Source organism: Cyanistes caeruleus, chromosome 32 (assembly GCF_971803275.1).
Source record: "Cyanistes caeruleus chromosome 32, bCyaCae1.hap1.1, whole genome shotgun sequence".
NCBI lineage: Eukaryota > Metazoa > Chordata > Aves > Passeriformes > Paridae > Cyanistes > Cyanistes caeruleus.
This window is the reverse complement of record NC_141733.1, coordinates 1,277,618-1,295,252: the sequence shown is the minus strand read 5'-3', so window position 1 is coordinate 1,295,252 and position 17,635 is coordinate 1,277,618. Positions and strand designations below refer to the sequence as shown.

The 17,635-nt window shown below is 68.8% G+C and overlaps 1 protein-coding gene across 2 annotated transcripts; it reads left to right on the top strand.

The window, feature by feature from the left end:
* Window positions 1-1,988: 1,988 nt before the first annotated feature.
* PMEL (premelanosome protein) lies at window positions 1,989-17,015 on the top strand. 2 transcript variants are annotated; one of them, XM_086870284.1, is made up of 11 exons: window positions 1,989-2,081; window positions 4,505-4,852; window positions 7,232-7,357; window positions 8,721-8,882; window positions 10,161-10,541; window positions 11,597-11,860; window positions 11,969-12,469; window positions 12,569-12,653; window positions 13,265-13,467; window positions 14,560-14,647; window positions 16,733-17,015. In XM_086870284.1, the coding sequence occupies exons 1-11, from the start codon at window positions 2,018-2,020 to the stop codon at window positions 16,890-16,892; spliced, it is 2,382 nt and encodes a 793-aa protein (XP_086726410.1). In that variant the 5' UTR covers window positions 1,989-2,017; the 3' UTR covers window positions 16,893-17,015. The 2 variants fall into 2 exon arrangements, with proteins under 2 accessions (XP_086726410.1, XP_086726409.1); XM_086870283.1 differs by lacking the exon at window positions 1,989-2,081 and having other exon boundaries at window positions 4,720-4,852; window positions 11,600-11,860.
* Window positions 17,016-17,635: the final 620 nt, after the last annotated feature.

The following is a 17,635-nucleotide window of genomic DNA, read 5'->3' as shown; positions in this document are numbered from 1 at the left end:
ACGGGGGTCACGGGGAGCAGCCCCGGGGGACACGGGGGTCACGGGGAGCAGCCCCGGGGGGACACGGGGGTCACGGGGAGCAGCCCCGGGGGGACACGGGGGTCACGGGGAGCAGCCCCGGGGGACACGGGGGTCACGGGGATCACGGGGCTCTCCGCACTCGTGACGGGTCCGCACCGGGACAGCCCCGGGGGGACACGAAAGTGCCCAGAGAAGGAGATCGGGGTCCCCCCTGAACAGTCGGGGACCCCCTGTGTCACCCACCGGGACCGGGGACCCCCCGTGCAATCGGGGACCCCCCGTGTCACCCACCGGGATCGGGGTCCCCCCGTGCAATAGGGGACCCCCTGTGTCACCCACCGGGACCGGGGTCCCCCCTGTACAGTCGGGGACCCCCCGTGTCACCCGATCCCCCCCTATCACCCACCAGGATTAGGGTCCCCCTACGATATCGGGGTCCCCCCGTGTCACCCACCGGGATCGGGGTCCCCCCTGAACAGTCGGGGACCCCCGTGTCACCCATCAGGATGGGGGTCCCCTGTGCGGACAAATTCGGGGTCCCCCATCTGTGCCACCCACAGGGGTCCGGGTCCCCCTGCGTGCGCAGAATTGGAGACCCTCCCCCTTTTGTCCATGATTGGGGTCCCCCCCGTGTCACCCACCGGGACTGGGGGTCCCTGAGACATCGGGGACCCCCCGTGTCACCCACCGGGATCGGGGTCCCCCCTGTGCCATCGGGGTCCCCCCCGTGTCACCCACCGGGATCGGGGGTCCCTGAGACATCGGGGACCCCCCGTGTCACCCACCGGGATTGGGGGTCTCTGAAACATCGGGGTCCCCCCGTGTCACCCACCGGGATCGGGGTCCCCCTGTACAATCGGGGACCCCCTGTGTCACCCGATCCTCCCGTGTCACCCACCAGGATCGGGGTCCCCCCTGTGCCATCGGGGTCCCCCCGTGTCACCCACCGGGATCGGGGTCCCCCCTGTGCCATCGGGGTCCCCCCGTGCCACCCACCGGGATCGGGGGTCCCTGTGCCATCGGGGACCCCCCGTGTCACCCATTAGATCGGGGGTCCCTGAGACATCGGGGTCCCCCCCGTGTCACCCACTGGGATCGGGGTCCCCCCGTGTCACCCACCGGGATCGGGGGTCCCTGAGACACCGGGGACCCCCCGTGTCACCCACCGGGATCGGGGGTCCCTGAGACACCGGGGACCCCCCGTGTCACCCACCGGGATTGGGGGTCTCTGAAACATCGGGGTCCCCCCGTGTCACCCACCGGGATCGGGGTCCCCCTGTACAATCGGGGACCCCCTGTGTCACCCGATCCCCCCCTGTCACCCACCAGGATCGGGGTCCCCCCTGTGCCATCGGGGACCCCCCGTGTCACCCATTAGATCGGGGGTCCCTGAGACATCGGGGTCCCCCCCGTGTCACCCACTGGGATCGGGGTCCCCCCCGTGTCACCCACCGGGACTGGGGGTCTCTGAGACATCGGGGACACCCCGTGTCACCCACCGGGATCGGGGTCCCCCCTGTGCCATCGGGGACCCCCTGTGTCACCCGATCCCCCCGTGTCACCCACCGGGATCGGGGTCCCCCCCCGGTGTCCCCCGCGGTCACTGGAATCGGGGACCCCCCCGAGTGACAAACCGGGTGTGTCCCCCCCTCATTGTCCGCTGTCCCCCCCATTGGTGTCACCCCCCAACCACCACGACCCCCCCACTCTGAGCCGGCTGAAAACCCCCAAATCCCCACCCTGGGGGTCCCCAGCCCCCCAAAACCCCCTCCGCCAGCCGAGGGGGGGTCCCCGCGTCCCTCCCCCGCCCCCTCCCCCGGGGCAGGACCGGAGCGTGTGACCGGGGGGTGGCTCCACGTGGGGAGCGGGGGTGGGGACCCCCCTTTTTTGGGGGGGAGGGGCCATGCAAATGAGCGCCCCTTTTTCTGCGGCTGCCGCCGTGGCCGGCGCCTCTTCCCCGGCGGAGCCCGAGCTTGGGGGGGACATCGCGGGGACCATGAGGGGGCTCGGGGCCATCGCGGTCTTGGGGTCGCTGCTGCTCCTGGCTGAGGCTCAGCGGAGTAAGTGGGGATGTTTTTGGGGTGGGGGGAGCATCCTTGGGGGGTTTTGGGGCGCGGAGCCCCCCCCCCCCACACTCAAAGCTCGTTCTCGGGAGGGTCGTACCCCGATAATTCCCCTTTTGGGGGGTGGTTGGGGGGCTCTGGGGAGGGATGTGGGGGTCGCACCCCGATAATTCCCCTTTTGGGGGGTGGTTGGGGGGCTCTGGGGAGGGATGTGGGGGTCGCACCCCGATAATTCCCCTTTTGGGGGGTGGTTGGGGGGCTCTGGGGAGGGATGTGGGGGTCGCACCCCGATAATTCCCCTTTTGGGGGGTGGCTGGGGGGCTCTGGGGAGGGATGTGGGGGTCGTACCCCGATGGAAATGGGGGGGGGGGCGCGGGTCTGCTCTCCCCGTGAAGGGGGGACCCCGTTTTTTGAGTGGGGGGGGGGAAGTGGCAGCCCCGGACACGGGGGGACATTTGGGACAGGGGGGACCTGAGAGACCCCCGAGAGCTGGGGGGACACGGGGGGACATTTGGGGCAGGGGGGACCTTTCAGACCCTTTGAAAGGGAGACTTGGGGGGACCCTTGGGAGTGAGGGGACAGGGGGGAGACCCCCGAGAGTGACGGGGACATTGGGGGGACACTTCAGACCCCCGACAATGAGGGGGGGACCTTACACAGCCCTAAAAGCGGGGGCTGAAGGGGCTTCCAAGGGATTTTGCAGCCCCCCGACCCTGGGGGGACCCGGGAGCCCCCCGAACCTGGGAGCCCCCCGACATTGAGGGGATTTTGAAGCCCCCCGATCCCGAGGGGATTTTGCAGCCCCCGATGCCGGGGGGATTTTGCAGCCCCCGACCCCGGGGGGATTTTGCAGCCCCCGACATTGAGGGGATTTTGCAGCCCCCCGACCCCGAGGGGATTTTGCAGCCCCCCGATGCCGAGGGGATTTTGCAGCCCCCCGAACTTGAGGGGATTTTGCAGCCCCCGATCCTGGGGGGATTTTGCAGCCCCCCGATCCTGGGGGGATTTTGCAGCCCCCGATCCTGGGGGGATTTTGCAGCCCCCCGACATTGAGGGGATTTTGAAGCCCCCCGACCCCGAGGGGATTTTGCAGCCCCCCGACATTGAGGGGATTTTGAAGCCCCCCGATCCCGGGGGAATTTTGCAGCCCCCGATCCTGGGGGGATTTTGCAGCCCCCCGATCCCGGGGGGATTTTGCAGCCCCCCGACATTGAGGGGATTTTGCAGCCCCCGATGCCGGGGGGATTTTGCAGCCCCCCGACCCCGGGGGGATTTTGCAGCCCCCCGACATTGAGGGGATTTTGCAGCCCCCGATCCCGGGGGGATTTTGCAGCCCCCGATACCGGGGGGATTTTGCAGCCCCCGATCCTGGGGGGATTTTGGAGCCCCCGATCCCGGGGGGATTTTGCAGCCCCCCGAACTTGAGGGGATTTTGCAGCCCCCGATGCCGGGGGGATTTTGCAGCCCCCCGACCCCGGGGGGATTTTGAAGCCCCCCGATGCCGGGGGACACGGGGGGGTCCCCGCCCCGTCCCGTCCCGCCGGGCCCGGCTCAGCTGAGTGTCACATGAAAAGGCTTTGGGGCGCCATGTGATGGCTTTGCCCCGCGCGTGCCTCGGCCCGAGCTCCGTCACGAGACCCCCGCGTCCCCCCGGGGTCCCCCCGCTGTCACCTCGGGGTCCCCTCGGGGTCCCCTCGGGGTCCCCAGGGTCGGGAGGAGCCGGCTGGACACGCCGGGGGTGGGGGTGGTGGGCGGGGGGCTGGGGGAGAGCTGGGGGATGCGGGGAGAGGAGTCGGTGCTGGGTGAGGGGGGGCATTGGGGACATTGGGGACATGGGGAACATGGGGGACATTGGGGACACTGGGGACATTGGGGACACTGGGGACATGGGGGACATGGGGGACATGGGGGACATGGGGGACATTGGGGACACTGGGGACATTGGGGACATTGGGGACATTGGGGACATGGGGGACATGGGGGACATTGGGGACACTGGAGGACGTTGGGGACATTGGGGACATTGGGGACAATGGGGACACTGGGGGACAATGGGGACAATGGGACACTGGGGGACATTGGGGACGTTGGGGGACATTGGGGACACTGGGGGACACTGGGGGACATTGGGGACATTGGGGGACATTGGGGACGTGACAGAGCCCTGAGACTGGGCGTGACACGGGGGACACGGTGGGACACGGAGGACACGGGGGGATGTGGCAAACCCCAGAGAGGGGTGGTGACACGGGGGACACGGGGGGATGTGGCAAACCCCAGAGAGGGGTGGTGACACAGGGGACACGGGGGGACACGGGGGGATGTGACAAACCCCAGAGGTGGGTGGTGACCCAGGGGACACGTGCGACCCCGCACCCCCCTGAGCTCGGGGTGTCCCCTCGCTGTCCCCGTCCCCGCAGGAGCCTCCGGGCGGAGCCGTGGCCGGAGCCCGGCGTGGAGCGGGCGGCCGGGGCCGTTCCGGGCCTGGGACTCGGAGCTTTACCAGCCCTGGCGGGACGGGAGCCGCGACTGCTGGAGAGGTGAGAGCCAGCCCGGTGTCCCCGTGTCACCCCCGGCGCGTCCCGCCGTGTCGCTGAGCCCCCCGCGGTGTCCCCGAGCAGGTGGCGATGTCACCTTCGACATCAGCAACGACGCTCCCACCATGGCGGGTGCCGAGGCCACCTTCTCCATCGCCCTGCGCTTCCCGGGCAACCAGAGCGTGCTGCCCGATGGCCGCGTGGTGTGGAGCCAGAACTGCACCGTCAATGGTCAGCGAGCCCCCCCAAAATCCGGGACTGCAGCAAAACCTCCCTGAACCGCCCCAGAACCCTCCTGAACCGCCCCCAAAATCCCCAAATTTACACCAAAACCTCCCTGAACCCCCCCAGAACCGCCCCCAAAATCCCCAAACTTACACCAAAACCTCCCTGAACCCCCCCAGAACCGCCCCCAAAATCCCCGGACTGCAGCAAAACCTCCCTGAACCGCCCCAGAACCCTCCTGAAACACCCCCAAAATCCCCAAATTTACACCAAAACCTCCCTGAACCGCCCCAGAACCGCCCCCAAAATCCGGGACTGCAGCAAAACCTCCCTGAACCGCCCCAGAACCCTCCTGAAACACCCCCAAAATCCCCAAATTTACACCAAAACCTCCCTGAACCGCCCCAGAACCGCCCCCAAAATCCGGGACTGCAGCAAAACCTCCCTGAACCGCCCCAGAACCGTCCTGAACCGCCCCAGAACCGTCCTGAACCCCCCCAGAACCGTCCTGAAACACCCCAGAACCGCCCCCAAAATCCCCAAACTTACACCAAAACCTCCCTGAACCGCCCCAGAACCCTCCTGAACCGCCCCCAAAATCCCCAAACTTACACCAAAACCTCCCTGAACCCCCCCAGAACCGCCCCCAAAATCCCCAAACTTACACCAAAACCTCCCTGAACCGCCCCAGAACCCTCCTGAAACACCCCCAAAACCCCCAAACTTACACCAAAACCTCCCTGAACCGCCCCAGAACCGCCCCCAAAACCCGGGACTGCAGCAAAACCTCCCTGAACCGCCCCAGAACCGCCCCCAAAACCCGGGACTGCAGCAAAACCTCCCTGAACCGCCCCAGAACCCTCCTGAAACACCCCCAAAATCCCCAAACTTACACCAAAACCTCCCTGAACCCCCCCAGAACCCTCCTGAACCACCCCAGAACCGTCCTGAAACACCCCAGAACCGTCCCCAAAATCCCCAAACTTACACCAAAACCTCCCTGAACCGCCCCAGAACCCTCCTGAAACGCCCCCAAAATCCCCAAACTTACACCAAAACCTCCCTGAACCCCCCCAGAACCCTCCTGAAACACCCCAGAACCGCCCCCAAAATCCCCGGACTGCACCAAAACCCTCCTGAACCACCCCAAAACCACCCCAAACAACCCCAAAATCATCCTGAACCACCCCCAAAATCCGGGACTGCACCAAAACCTCCCTGAACCCCCCCAGAACCGCCCCCAGAATCCGGGACTGCACCAAAACCCTCCTGAACCCCCCCAGAACCCCCTAAAGCCACCCCAAAACCCCCCAAAACCCCTCTAAACCCCCCCAAACCACCCCAAAACCCCTCTAAACCCCCCCAAACCCCTCTAAACCCCCCCAAACCCCCTAAAGCCACCCCAAACCCCCCCAAACCCCCTCAAACCCCCCCAAACCACCCCAAAACCCCCCCAAACCACCCCAAAACCCCTCTAAACCCCCCCAAACCCCCTCAAACCCCCCCAAACCCCCCAAAACCCCCCCAAACCACCCCAAACCCCCCCAAACCCCCTCAAACCCCCCCAAACCCCCCCAAACCCCCCTAAAACCCCCCCAAAACCCCTCAAAGCCCCCCTAAACCCCCCCAAAACCCCTCTAAACCCCCCCAAACCCCCTCAAACCCCCCCAAACCACCCCAAAACCCCCAAACCCGGCCAGGGACCCCCACCCGCGCCCCTCACCCTCCCCCACCCCACGGTGTCCCCAGGGTGTCCCCAGTGTCCCCTGACCCCGGGATGTCCCCACAGTGTCCCCAATGTCCCCTGACCCCCAACCTGTGTGTCCCTGGTGTCCCCAGTGTCCCCTGACTTGGGGTGTCCCCAGGATGTTCCCCGGGTGTCCCCAGGGTGTCCCCAGGGTGTCCCCAGGGTGTCCCCAGGATGTTCCCCGGGTGTCCCCACGGTGTCCCCAGGGTGTCCCCAGGGTGTCCCCAGTGTCCCCCGGGTGTCCCCAGGGTGTCCCCAGGGTGTCCCCAGTGTCCCCTGACTTGGGGTGTCCCCAGGGTGTCCCCACGGTGTCCCCAGGGTGGCCTCAGTGTCCCCCGGGTGTCCCCCGGGTGTCCCCAGGGTGTCCCCAGGGTGTCCCCTGACCCCAGGCTGTCCCCAGGGTGTCCCCTGACCCGGGGTGTCCCCCAGGGTGTCCCCCAGGTGTCCCCAGGGTGTCCCTGGGTGTCCCCAGAGTGTCCCAGGGTGTCCCCAGCGTGTCCCCAGAGTGTCCCAGGGTGTCCCAGGGTGTCCCAGGGTGTCCCTCAGGGTGTCCCCTGACCCGGGGTGTCCCCAGGGTGTCCCCAGGGTGTCCCCAGGGTGTCCCCAGGGTGTCCCCTGACCCCAGGCTGTCCCCACAGGCACACAGGTGGCCCGAGGTGACCCGGTGTTCCCGGAGCAGCCGGACGCCTCGGGGCCGTTTCCGGACGGGCAGCCCATGCCCCGGGGCAAGCGCGGCAAGTTCGTCTACGTCTGGTGGACCTGGGGTGAGGATGGCACCGGGGGACCCCGAAACCGGCCCGGGGGGACCCGAGGTGGCACTGACCCCTCCCAGGTGGCACTGACCCCTCCCAGGTGGCACTGACCCCAATGTGGTGGCACTGTCCTTGCCATGGTGGCACTGACCCTTCCCAGGTGGCACTGACCCCTCCCAGGTGGCACTGACCCCACTGTGGTGACACTGATCCTGCTGTGGTGGCACTGACCATGGCACTGACCCCATCATGGTGGCACTGACCCCTCCCAGGTGGCACTGACCCCTCCCAGGTGGCACTGACCCCACTGTGGTGACACTGATCCTGCTGTGGTGGCACTGACCCCATCATGGTGGCACTGACCCCGCTGTGGTGACACTGACCATGGCACTGACCCCTCCCAGGTGGCACTGACCCCGCTGTGGTGACACTGATCCTGCTGTGGTGGCACTGACCATGGCACTGACCCCTCCCAGGTGGCACTGACCCCTCCCAGGTGGCACTGACCCCACTGTGGTGACACTGACCCTGCTGTGGTGGCACTGACCATGGCACTGACCCCTCCCAGGTGGCACTGACCCCAATGTGGTGGCACTGTCCTTGCCATGGTGGCACTGACCCCACTGTGATGTCCCTGTGTCCCCAGGGCAGTACCGGCAGGTGGTGGCACTGTCCCCAGGGTGTCACTGACTGTCCCCGTGTCCCCAGGGCGGTACTGGCAGGTGGTGGACGGGGTGTCCCCATGGTGGCACTGACCATGGCACTGTCCCCGTGTCCCCAGGGCGGTACTGGCAGGTGGTGGATGAGGTGTCCCCATGGTGGCACTGACTGTCCCCGTGTCCCCGTGTCCCCAGGGCGGTACTGGCAGGTGGTGGCACTGTCCCCAGGGTGTCACTGACTGTCCCCGTGTCCCCGTGTCCCCAGGGCGGTACTGGCAGGTGGTGGCACTGTCCCCAGGGTGTCACTGACTGTCCCCGTGTCCCCAGGGCGGTACTGGCAGGTGGTGGCACTGTCCCCAGGGTGGTGGCACTGACTGTCCCCGTGTCCCCAGGGCGGTACTGGCAGGTGGTGGCACTGTCCCCAGGGTGTCACTGACTGTCCCCGTGTCCCCAGGGCGGTACTGGCAGGTGGTGGCACTGTCCCCAGGGTGTCACTGACTGTCCCCGTGTCCCCAGGGCGGTACTGGCAGGTGGTGGCACTGTCCCCAGGGTGGTGTCACTGACTGTCCCCGTGTCCCCGTGTCCCCAGGGCGGTACTGGCAGGTGGTGGCACTGTCCCCAGGGTGTCACTGACTGTCCCCGTGTCCCCAGGGCGGTACTGGCAGGTGGTGGATGAGGTGTCCCCATGGTGTCACTGACTGTCCCCGTGTCCCCAGGGCGGTACTGGCAGGTGGTGGACGGCGCGGCGTCGCGCCTGACCGTGGGCACGGCCGGGGTCCCGCTGGGCTCCTACACCATGGAGGTGATCGTGTACCACTACCGGGGCCGCCAGAAATTCATCCCCATCGGCAGAGCCAGCTCCCAGTTCAGCATCACCGGTGGGCACTGGGGACACTGGGGACATTGGGGGGATCGGGGGACACTGGGGGGATCGGGGGACACTGGGGACACTGGGGACACTGGGGGGCACTGGGGACACTGGGGACACTGGGGACACTGGGGGGATTGGGGTACTGGGGACACTGGGGACACTGGGGGGATCGGGGGACATTGGGGACACTGGGGGATCAGGGCACTGGGGACACTGGGGACACTGGGTGGATTGGGGTACTGGGGACACTGGGGACACTGGGGACACTGGGGACACTGGGGGGATCGGGGGACATTGGGGACACTGGGGGGATCAGGGGACATTGGGGACACTGGGGACACTGGGGGATCAGGGCACTGGGGACACTGGGGACACTGGGGGGATCGGGGGACAGTGGGGACACTGGGGGCATTGGGGACACTGGGGGGATCGGGGGACATTGGGGACACTGGGGACACTGGGGGATCAGGGCACTGGGGACACTGGGGACACTGGGGACACTGGGGACACTGGGGGGCACTGGGGACACTGGGGGGCACTGGAGGGCATTGGGGACACTGGGGACACTGGGGACACTGGGGGGCACTGGGGACACTGGGGACACTGGGGGGATCGGGGGATTGGGGGGCACTGGGGGGATTGGGGACATTGGGGGGATTGGGGGGGCACGGGCTGGTGGGTGATGGGGTTGTGGGCGAAGGTGACACCGGTGCAGGTGGCACCAGGTGCTGGCTCTGTAGGCAACACTGGCTGTAGGTGACACTGGCTGCAGGTGACACTGGGTGTAGGTGACAGAGCGTGCAGGTGACACTGCAAGTGACACTGCCTGTAGGTGACAGAGACTGCAGGTGACACTGCAGGTGACACTGGCTGCAGGTGACACTGACTGTAGGTGACACTGCAGGTGACAGAGCACACAGGTGACACTGGTTGTAGGTGACAGAGCATGCAGGTGACACTGCAGGTGACAGAGTGTGCAGGTGACACTGGCTGCAGGTGACACTGGCTGTAGGTGACACTGCAGGTGACACTGGCTGTAGGTGACACTGGCTGTAGGTGACGCTGTGCGCCAGTTCCCGGCGCCGCTCACGCTGCCGCTGTCCCCTCCCGTGTCCCCTCCGCTGTCCCCTGACATGTCCCCTCCTCTGTCCCTCCCGCTGTCCCCTCCGCTGTCCCCTCCCGTGTCCCCGCCTCTGTCCCCTCCCGTGTCCCCCCCGCTGTCCCCTCCTCTGTCCCTCCCGCTGTCCCCTCCCGTGTCCCCGCGTGTCCCCGCGTGTCCCCACAGACCAGGTGCCGTTGGCGGTGGAGCTGTCGCAGCTGCCGGGCCCCGCGGCGCCCGGGGGCGGCTTCGTTCGGAACCGGGCCGTGGCTTTCACGGTGCGGCTGCACGACCCGAGCCGCTTCCTGCGCCGGGCCGACGTCTCCTACTCGTGGGACTTCGGGGACCGGAGCGGGACCCTGATCTCGCGCAGCGCCACTGTCACCCACACCTACCTGGACACCGGCACCTTCTCGGCGCGCCTGGTGCTGCAGGCGGCGATCCCGCTCAGCCCCTGCGGGCCCAGCACCGCCCCGGCCCCCTCGGGGGTCCCCACGGCCACCGAGCCGCCCCCCGCCGCCACCACCCCCGCCGGGACACCGAGCACCGCGCCCGGGGCCAGCACGGGTGAGGGGCGGCGGGGTGTGGGGCTGGTGTCACCTGTGTCCCCGGTGTCACCGTGGGGTGTGGGGCTGGTGTCACCGTGGGGTGTGGGGCTGGTGTCCCCTGTGTCCCCATGGGGTGTGGGGCTGGTGTCACCTGTGTCCCCTGTGTCCCCGTGGGGTGTGGGGCTGGTGTCACCTGTGTCCCCTGTGTCCCCGTGGGGTGTGCGGCTGGTGTCACCTGTGTCCCCTGTGTCCCCGTGGGGTGTGCGGCTGGTGTCACCTGTGTCCCCTGTGTCCCCGTGGGGTGTGGGGATGGTGTCACCTGTGTCCCCGGTGTCCCCTGTGTCCCCATGGGGTGTGGGGCTGGTGTCACCTGTGTCCCCTGTGTCCCCAGTGTCCCCTGTGTCCCCTGTGTCCCCATGGGGTGTGGGGCTGGTGTCACCTGTGTCCCCTGTGTCCCCAGTGTCCCCTGTGTCCCCTGTGTCCCCATGGGGTGTGGGGCTGGTGTCCCCTCCCCACTGCCCAGAGCCCCCAGAGCCACCCCACCCCATAGCGTGTGTCCCCAGTGTCCCCTCACCCCATAGCATGTGTCCCCAGTGTCCCCTCACCCCATAGCGTGTGTCCCCAGTGTCCCCTCACCCCATAGCGTGTGTCCCCAGTGTCCCCAGTGTCCCCTCACCCCCATCAGAGCCCCCACATCCCCCCCAACCCACCGTGTGTCCCCTCAGTGTCACCTAAGGGGACACAGAGCACCCCCGACCCTGGAGCTGGGGGGATCCGGGGGGGGTCCCATACCAGAGGTGACCCCGGCCCGCACTCCGGGGGTCCCGGGGTGACCCCGGCCCGCACTCCGGGGGTCCCGGGGTGACCCCGGCCCGCACTCCGGGGGTCCCGGGGTGACCCCGGCCCTCACTCTGGGGGTCCCGGGGTGACCTCGGCCCGCACTCCGGGGGTCCCGGGTGACCCCGGCCCGCACTCCGGGGGTCCCGGGTGACCCCGGCCCGCACTCCGGGGGTCCCGGGTGACCCCGGCCCGCACTCCGGGGGTCCCGGGGTGACCCCAGCCCCATTTTTCCAGCAGCTCCCGCAGCCTCCGGGGAGCCGGCGGAGCCCACGGGGGGATCGGCGGCCGAACCCTCGGACCCCGCTGTCACCGACCCCGCTGTCACCGACCCCGCTGTCCCCGCTGTCACCGATGTCACCGACCCCGCTGTCCCCGTTGTCACCGAGCTCTCGGTGCCCTCCGCCACCGCCCCCGCCCTCGCTGCCGCCACCGCCGCTGTCGCCTCCCCCGCGTCCCCCGCCGCCGCCACCGCGGCCGGGGACACCTCGGGGACACCAGGTGGGTGCTGGCCCTGCCCGGGGGTGGCGGCGGGGAGGGGACACGGCCGGGGGTGTCCCCAAAGGGCTCGGGGTCCCCTCGCCCAGCGGTTTCTGCGTGTCCCCGCAGCTGCCGCGACGGACGGAGGCGCGGCTGATGCCACAGCTGGAGCCACAGCTGGAGCGGCCACAGCTGGAGCGGCCACAGCTGGAGCGGCCACAGCTGGAGCGGCCACAGCTGGAGCGGCCACAGCTGGAGCCACAGCTGGAGTGGACACAGCCGCAGCCACAGCTGCAGCCACAGCTGGATCAGCAGCCACAGCTGGAGTGGCCACAGCTGGACCTGCCCTCGATGCCACCGCTGCAGCCACGCTTGGTGTCACCGTGGGTGCCACCGTGGGAGCCACTGCGGTGTCCCTGGCCGCTGCCACAGCTGGAGCCACAGCTGGAGCCACGGCTGGAGCCACGGCTGGAGCCACAGCTGGAGCCACAGCTGGAGCCACAGCTGGAGCCACAGCTGGAGCCACGGCCCAGCCGCTGGCGCTGGTCAAGCGCCAGGCCCCGGCCGAGAACTTCCCCGGCTGTGTCCTGTACCGCTACGGCACCTTCGCCACGCAGCTGGACATTGTCCGTGAGTCCGGGGGATCCGGGGGTCCCGGGGGGTCCTGGGGGGGTCCCGGGGGGGTCCCGGGGGGTCCCGACCCCGCTGACCCCTCCTCAACACCCCCAGAGGGCATCGAGAGCGTGGCCATCGTGCAGGTGGTGCCCGAGGGCAGCGGCAGCAGCGTGGAGCTGACAGTGACCTGCGAGGGAGGGTGAGCGGCGACAGCGGGGACAGAGAGGGGACAGAGGGGACAGAGAGGGGACAGAGGGGACAGCGGGGACAGAGGGGACAGAGGGGACAGAGAGGGGACAGAGAGGGGACAGCGGGGACAGAGGGGACAGCGGGGACAGAGAGGGGACAGCGGGGACAGAGAGGGGACAGAGGGGACAGAGAGGGGACAGCGGGGACAGCGGGGACAGAGAGGGGACAGCGGGGACAGTGGGGACAGCGGGGACAGAGGGGACAGAGGGGACAGAGGGGACAGAGGGGACAGAAGGGACAGAGGGGACAGCGGGGACAGCAGGGACAGAGAGGGGACAGCGGGGACAGAGGGGACAGAGAGGGGACAGCGGGGACAGAGAGGGGACAGCGGGGACAGAGGGGACAGAGAGGGGACAGCGGGGACAGAGGGGACAGAGGGGACAGAAGGGACAGAGAGGGGACAGCGGGGACAGAGAGGGGACAGAGGGGACAGCGGGGACAGCGGGGACAGAGAGGGGACAGCGGGGACAGAGAGGGGACAGCGGGGACAGACAGGGGACAGAGAGGGGACAGCGGGGACAGCAGGGACAGCAGCGCGGTGTCCCCGCGGTGTCCCCGCAGGCTGCCCGAGGAGGTGTGCACGGTGGTGGCGGACGCCGAGTGTCGCACGGCCGAGGAGCAGCGCTGCTCGCCGGTGTCGCCGTCGCCGGGCTGCGAGCTCGTGCTGCGCCAGGACTTCAACCGCTCCGGCCTCTTCTGCCTCAACGTGTCCCTGGCCAACGGCAACGGGCTGGCGGTGGCCACCACCCGGGTGGCCGTGGGAGGTGCGACACCGGGACTGGGGGGGCCACCGGCTGGGGCAGGGGGCAGGGACACGGGGGTGGTGTCCCCGAGGGTCCCCTGGGCTGGCCCTGGCTCGGAGGAGGTGGCACAGAGGTGACAGGGACACGGGGATGTCCCCGAGGGTCCCCTGGGTGGGATTGAACTGTTCCTGTCCCCAGAGGAGGTGGCACAGTGTCCAGGGATGTCCCCGAGGGTCCCCTGGGCTGGCCGTGGCTCGGAGGAGGTGGCACAGAGGTGACAGGGACACGGGGATGTCACCGAGGGTCCCCTGGCTGGGGTTGGGTTGTTCCTGTCCCCAGAGGAGGTGGCGCAGGGCCCGGGGATGTCCCCAAGGTCCTCCTGGATGGGGGTTGAGCTGTCCTTGGCTCGGAGGAGGTGGCACAGAGGTGACAGGGTCCAGGGATGTCCCCAAGGCCCCCCGGGTGGCACTGAGCTGTCCCTGCCGTGTCGGAGGTGACAGGGACAGGGGGACAGGTCCCGGGGATGTCCCCAGTGGCACTGAGCTGTCCCTGCCGTGTCGGAGGTGACAGGGACAGGGGGACAGGACCCGGGGATGTCCCCAGGGTCCCCCGGGGTGGCACTGAGCTGTCGCTGTCCCCAGAGGAGGTGACAGGGACAGGGGGACAGGACCCGGGGATGTCCCCAAGGCCCCCCGGGGTGGCACTGAGCTGTCGCTGTCCCCAGAGGAGGTGACAGGGACAGGGGGACAGGTCCCGGGGATGTCCCCAGTGGCACTGAGCTGTCCCTGCCGTGTCGGAGGTGACAGGGACAGGGGGACAGGTCCCGGGGATGTCCCCAGGGTCCCCCGGGGTGGCACTGAGCTGTCGCTGCCGTGTCGGAGGTGACAGGGACAGGGGGACAGGTCCCGGGGATGTCCCCAGTGGCACTGAGCTGTCGCTGTCCCCAGAGGAGGTGACAGGGACAGGGGGACAGGTCCCGGGGATGTCCCCAGGGTCCCCCGGGGTGGCACTGAGCTGTCCCTGCCGTGTCGGAGGTGACAGGGACAGGGGGACAGGACCCGGGGATGTCCCCAGGGTCCCCCCAGGGTGGCACTGAGCTGTCGCTGTCCCCAGGAGCCGCTCCGGTCACCGGCCGGACCACGCTGTTCGTGGGGCTCGTGCTGGTGGCGGCCGCCCTGGGCACGGCTGCGTTCACCTACAGGTGAGGGGACAGCGGGGACACCGCGGGGACACCGCGGGGACACCGCGGGGGGCGTCAGGGGACAGCGGGGACACCGCGGGGACACCGCGGGGACACCGCGGGGGGGGTCAGGGGACAGCGGGGACACCGCGGGGACACCGCGGGGACACCGCGGGGGGGGTCAGGGGACAGCGGGGACACGGGAGGGGACACATGGGAGGGCTGAGGGGACACTGGGGACACTCCCGTTGGGTCGGGGGTGACACCGTGGGACTGGGGACACCCCCGGTGGGGTTGGGGACATGGGGGACACTCTATGGGTTTGGGGACACTGGGGACACCCCCAAGGGGCTGAGGTGGCACTGTGGGGTTGGGGACACTCTCTATGGGTTTGGGGACACTGGGGACACCCCGATGGGGCTGAGGTGACACTGTGGGGTTGGGGACACCCCCGGTGGGATTGGGGACACTCCCAGTGGGTTTGGAGACATCGGGGACACCCCCATGGGTTTGGGGACATGGGGGACACTCTCCCCGTGTTTGGGGACACTGGGGACACCCCGATGGGGTTTGGGACATTGGGGACACTGGGGACACCCCCATGGGGCTGAGGTGGCACTGTGGGGTTGGGGACACTCTCTATGGGGTTGGGGACACCCCCGGTGGGTTTGGGGACACCCCCGGTGGGTTTGGGGACACTGGGGACACCCCCATGGGGCTGAGGTGGCACTGTGGGGTTGGGGACACCCCCGGTGGGGTTGGGGACACAGGGGACACCCCGATGGGGCTGAGGTGGCACTGTGGGGTTGGGGACACCCCCGGTGGGGTTGGGGACATGGGGGACACCCCCGATGGGGTTTGGGACATTGGGGACACCCCGATGGGGCTGAGGTGACACTGTGGGGTTGGGGACACCCCCGGTGGGGTTGGGGACACAGGGGACACCCTGATGGGGCTGAGGTGGCACTAAGGGGTTGGGGACACTCTCTATGGGTTTGGGGACACTGGGGACACCCCGATGGGTCGGAGGTGGCACTGTGGGGTTGGGGACACTCTCTATGGGTTTGGGGACACTGGGGACACCCCGATGGGTCGGAGGTGGCACTGTGGGGTTGGGGACACTCTCTATGGGGTTGGGGACACCCCCATGGGGTTGGGGACATGGGGGACACTCTCCCCGTGTTTGGGGACACTGGGGACACCCCGATGGGGTTTGGGACATTGGGGACATCGGGGACACCCCCATGGGGCTGAGGTGGCACTGTGGGGTTGGGGACACTCTCTATGGGGTTGGGGACACCCCCGGTGGGTTTGGGGACACTGGGGACACCCCGATGGGGCTGAGGTGGCACTGTGGGGTTGGGGACACTCTCTATGGGGTTGGGGACACCCCCGGTGGGGTTGGGGACACTCTATGGGGTTGGGGACACCCCGGGTGGGTTTGGGGACACTGGGGACACCCCGATGGGGTTTGGGACATTGGGGACACTGGGGACACCCCTATGGGGCTGAGGTGGCACTGTGGGGTTGGGGACACTCTCTATGGGGTTGGGGACACCCCCATGGGGTTGGGGACATGGGGGACACTCTCCCCGTGTTTGGGGACACTGGGGACACCGCGATGGGGTTTGGGACATTGGGGACACTGGGGACACCCCTATGGGGCTGAGGTGGCACTGTGGGGTTGGGGACACTCTCTATGGGGTTGGGGACACCCCCGGTGGGTTTGGGGACACTGGGGACACCCCCATGGGGCTGAGGTGGCACTGTGGGGTTGGGACACTCTCCCCGTGTTTGGGGACACTGGGGACACCCCCATGGGGCTGAGGTGGCACTGTGGGGTTGGGGACACTCTCTATGGGGTTGGGGACACCCCCATGGGGTTGGGGACATGGGGGACACTCTCCCCGTGTTTGGGGACACTGGGGACACCGCGATGGGGTTTGGGACATTGGGGACACTGGGGACACCCCTATGGGGCTGAGGTGGCACTGTGGGGTTGGGGACACTCTCTATGGGGTTGGGGACACCCCCGGTGGGTTTGGGGACACTGGGGACACCCCGATGGGGCTGAGGTCACCCCGTGTCCCCCCCTCGCCCCCCCAGACGAGTCAAGTACACGGCGCTGCCCCCCCCGGCGCCCCCCGCCCGCGGCTGGCTGTCCCCGAGTGTCACCGCTGTCACCGTGCGGCGGCTGCTGCAGCGCGCCCTGGGGGGGTCCCCGAGCGGCGAGAGCAGCCCCCTCCTCCCGGGACACTCGGTCTAGGGACCCCCGACCCAAAAACAGCCCCCAGCCCCCAACCCCGGCCCCCCCCGGAGCTGGGGAAGGGCTTGGGGACACCCGCGGTGGCCTCGGGGACACCGGGAATAAAAGCTCAGATGTGCCCGAGGCTTCGGCTGCTTGTGTGGTTTGGGGGGTCCTGGGGGGTCCCGGGGGGGTTTGGGGGGGTCCTGGGGGGTCCTGGGGGGGTTTGGGAGGGTCTGGAGGGGGTTTGGGGGGTCCTGGGGGGGGTTTGGGGGGGTTTGGGGGGGTCTGGAGGGGGTTTGGGGGGTCCTGGGGGGGGTTGGGGGGGTCCTGGGGGCTCTGGAGGGGGTTTGAAGGGGGTTTGGGGGGTCCTGGGGGGTCCTGGGGGGGGTTTGGGAGGGTCTGAGGGGGGTTTGGGGGGTCCTGGGGGGGTCCTGGGGGGGTTTGGGGGGTCCTGGGGGGTCCTGGGGGGGTTTGGGGGAGTCTGAAGGGGGTTTGGGGAGGTTTGGGGGGGTTTGGGGGGTCCTGGGGGGTCCTGGGGGGGTTTGGGGGGGTCTGGAGGGGGTTTGGGGGGTCCCGGGGGGGGTTTGGGGGGGTCCTGGGGGGGGTTTGGGGGGGTCCTGGGGGGTCCTGGGGGGGGGTTGGGGGGGTTTGGGGGGTCTGGAGGGGGTTTGGGGGGTCCTGGGGGGTCCTGGGGGGGTTTGGGGGGTCCTGGGGGGGGTTGGGGGGGTCCTGGGGGGGTCTGGAGGGGGTTTGGGGGGTCC

Coding starts and splice junctions, on each gene's coding strand:
- PMEL (XM_086870284.1), top strand. CDS start 2,018: ATGAGGGGGCTCGGGGCCATCGCGGTCTTGGGGTCGCTGCTGCTCCTG. Junction 7,358..8,720: donor CTACGTCTGGTGGACCTGGG/GTGAGGATGGCA, acceptor CCGTGTCCCCAG/GGCGGTACTGGCAGGTGGTG. Junction 12,470..12,568: donor CACGCAGCTGGACATTGTCC/GTGAGTCCGGGG, acceptor CAACACCCCCAG/AGGGCATCGAGAGCGTGGCC.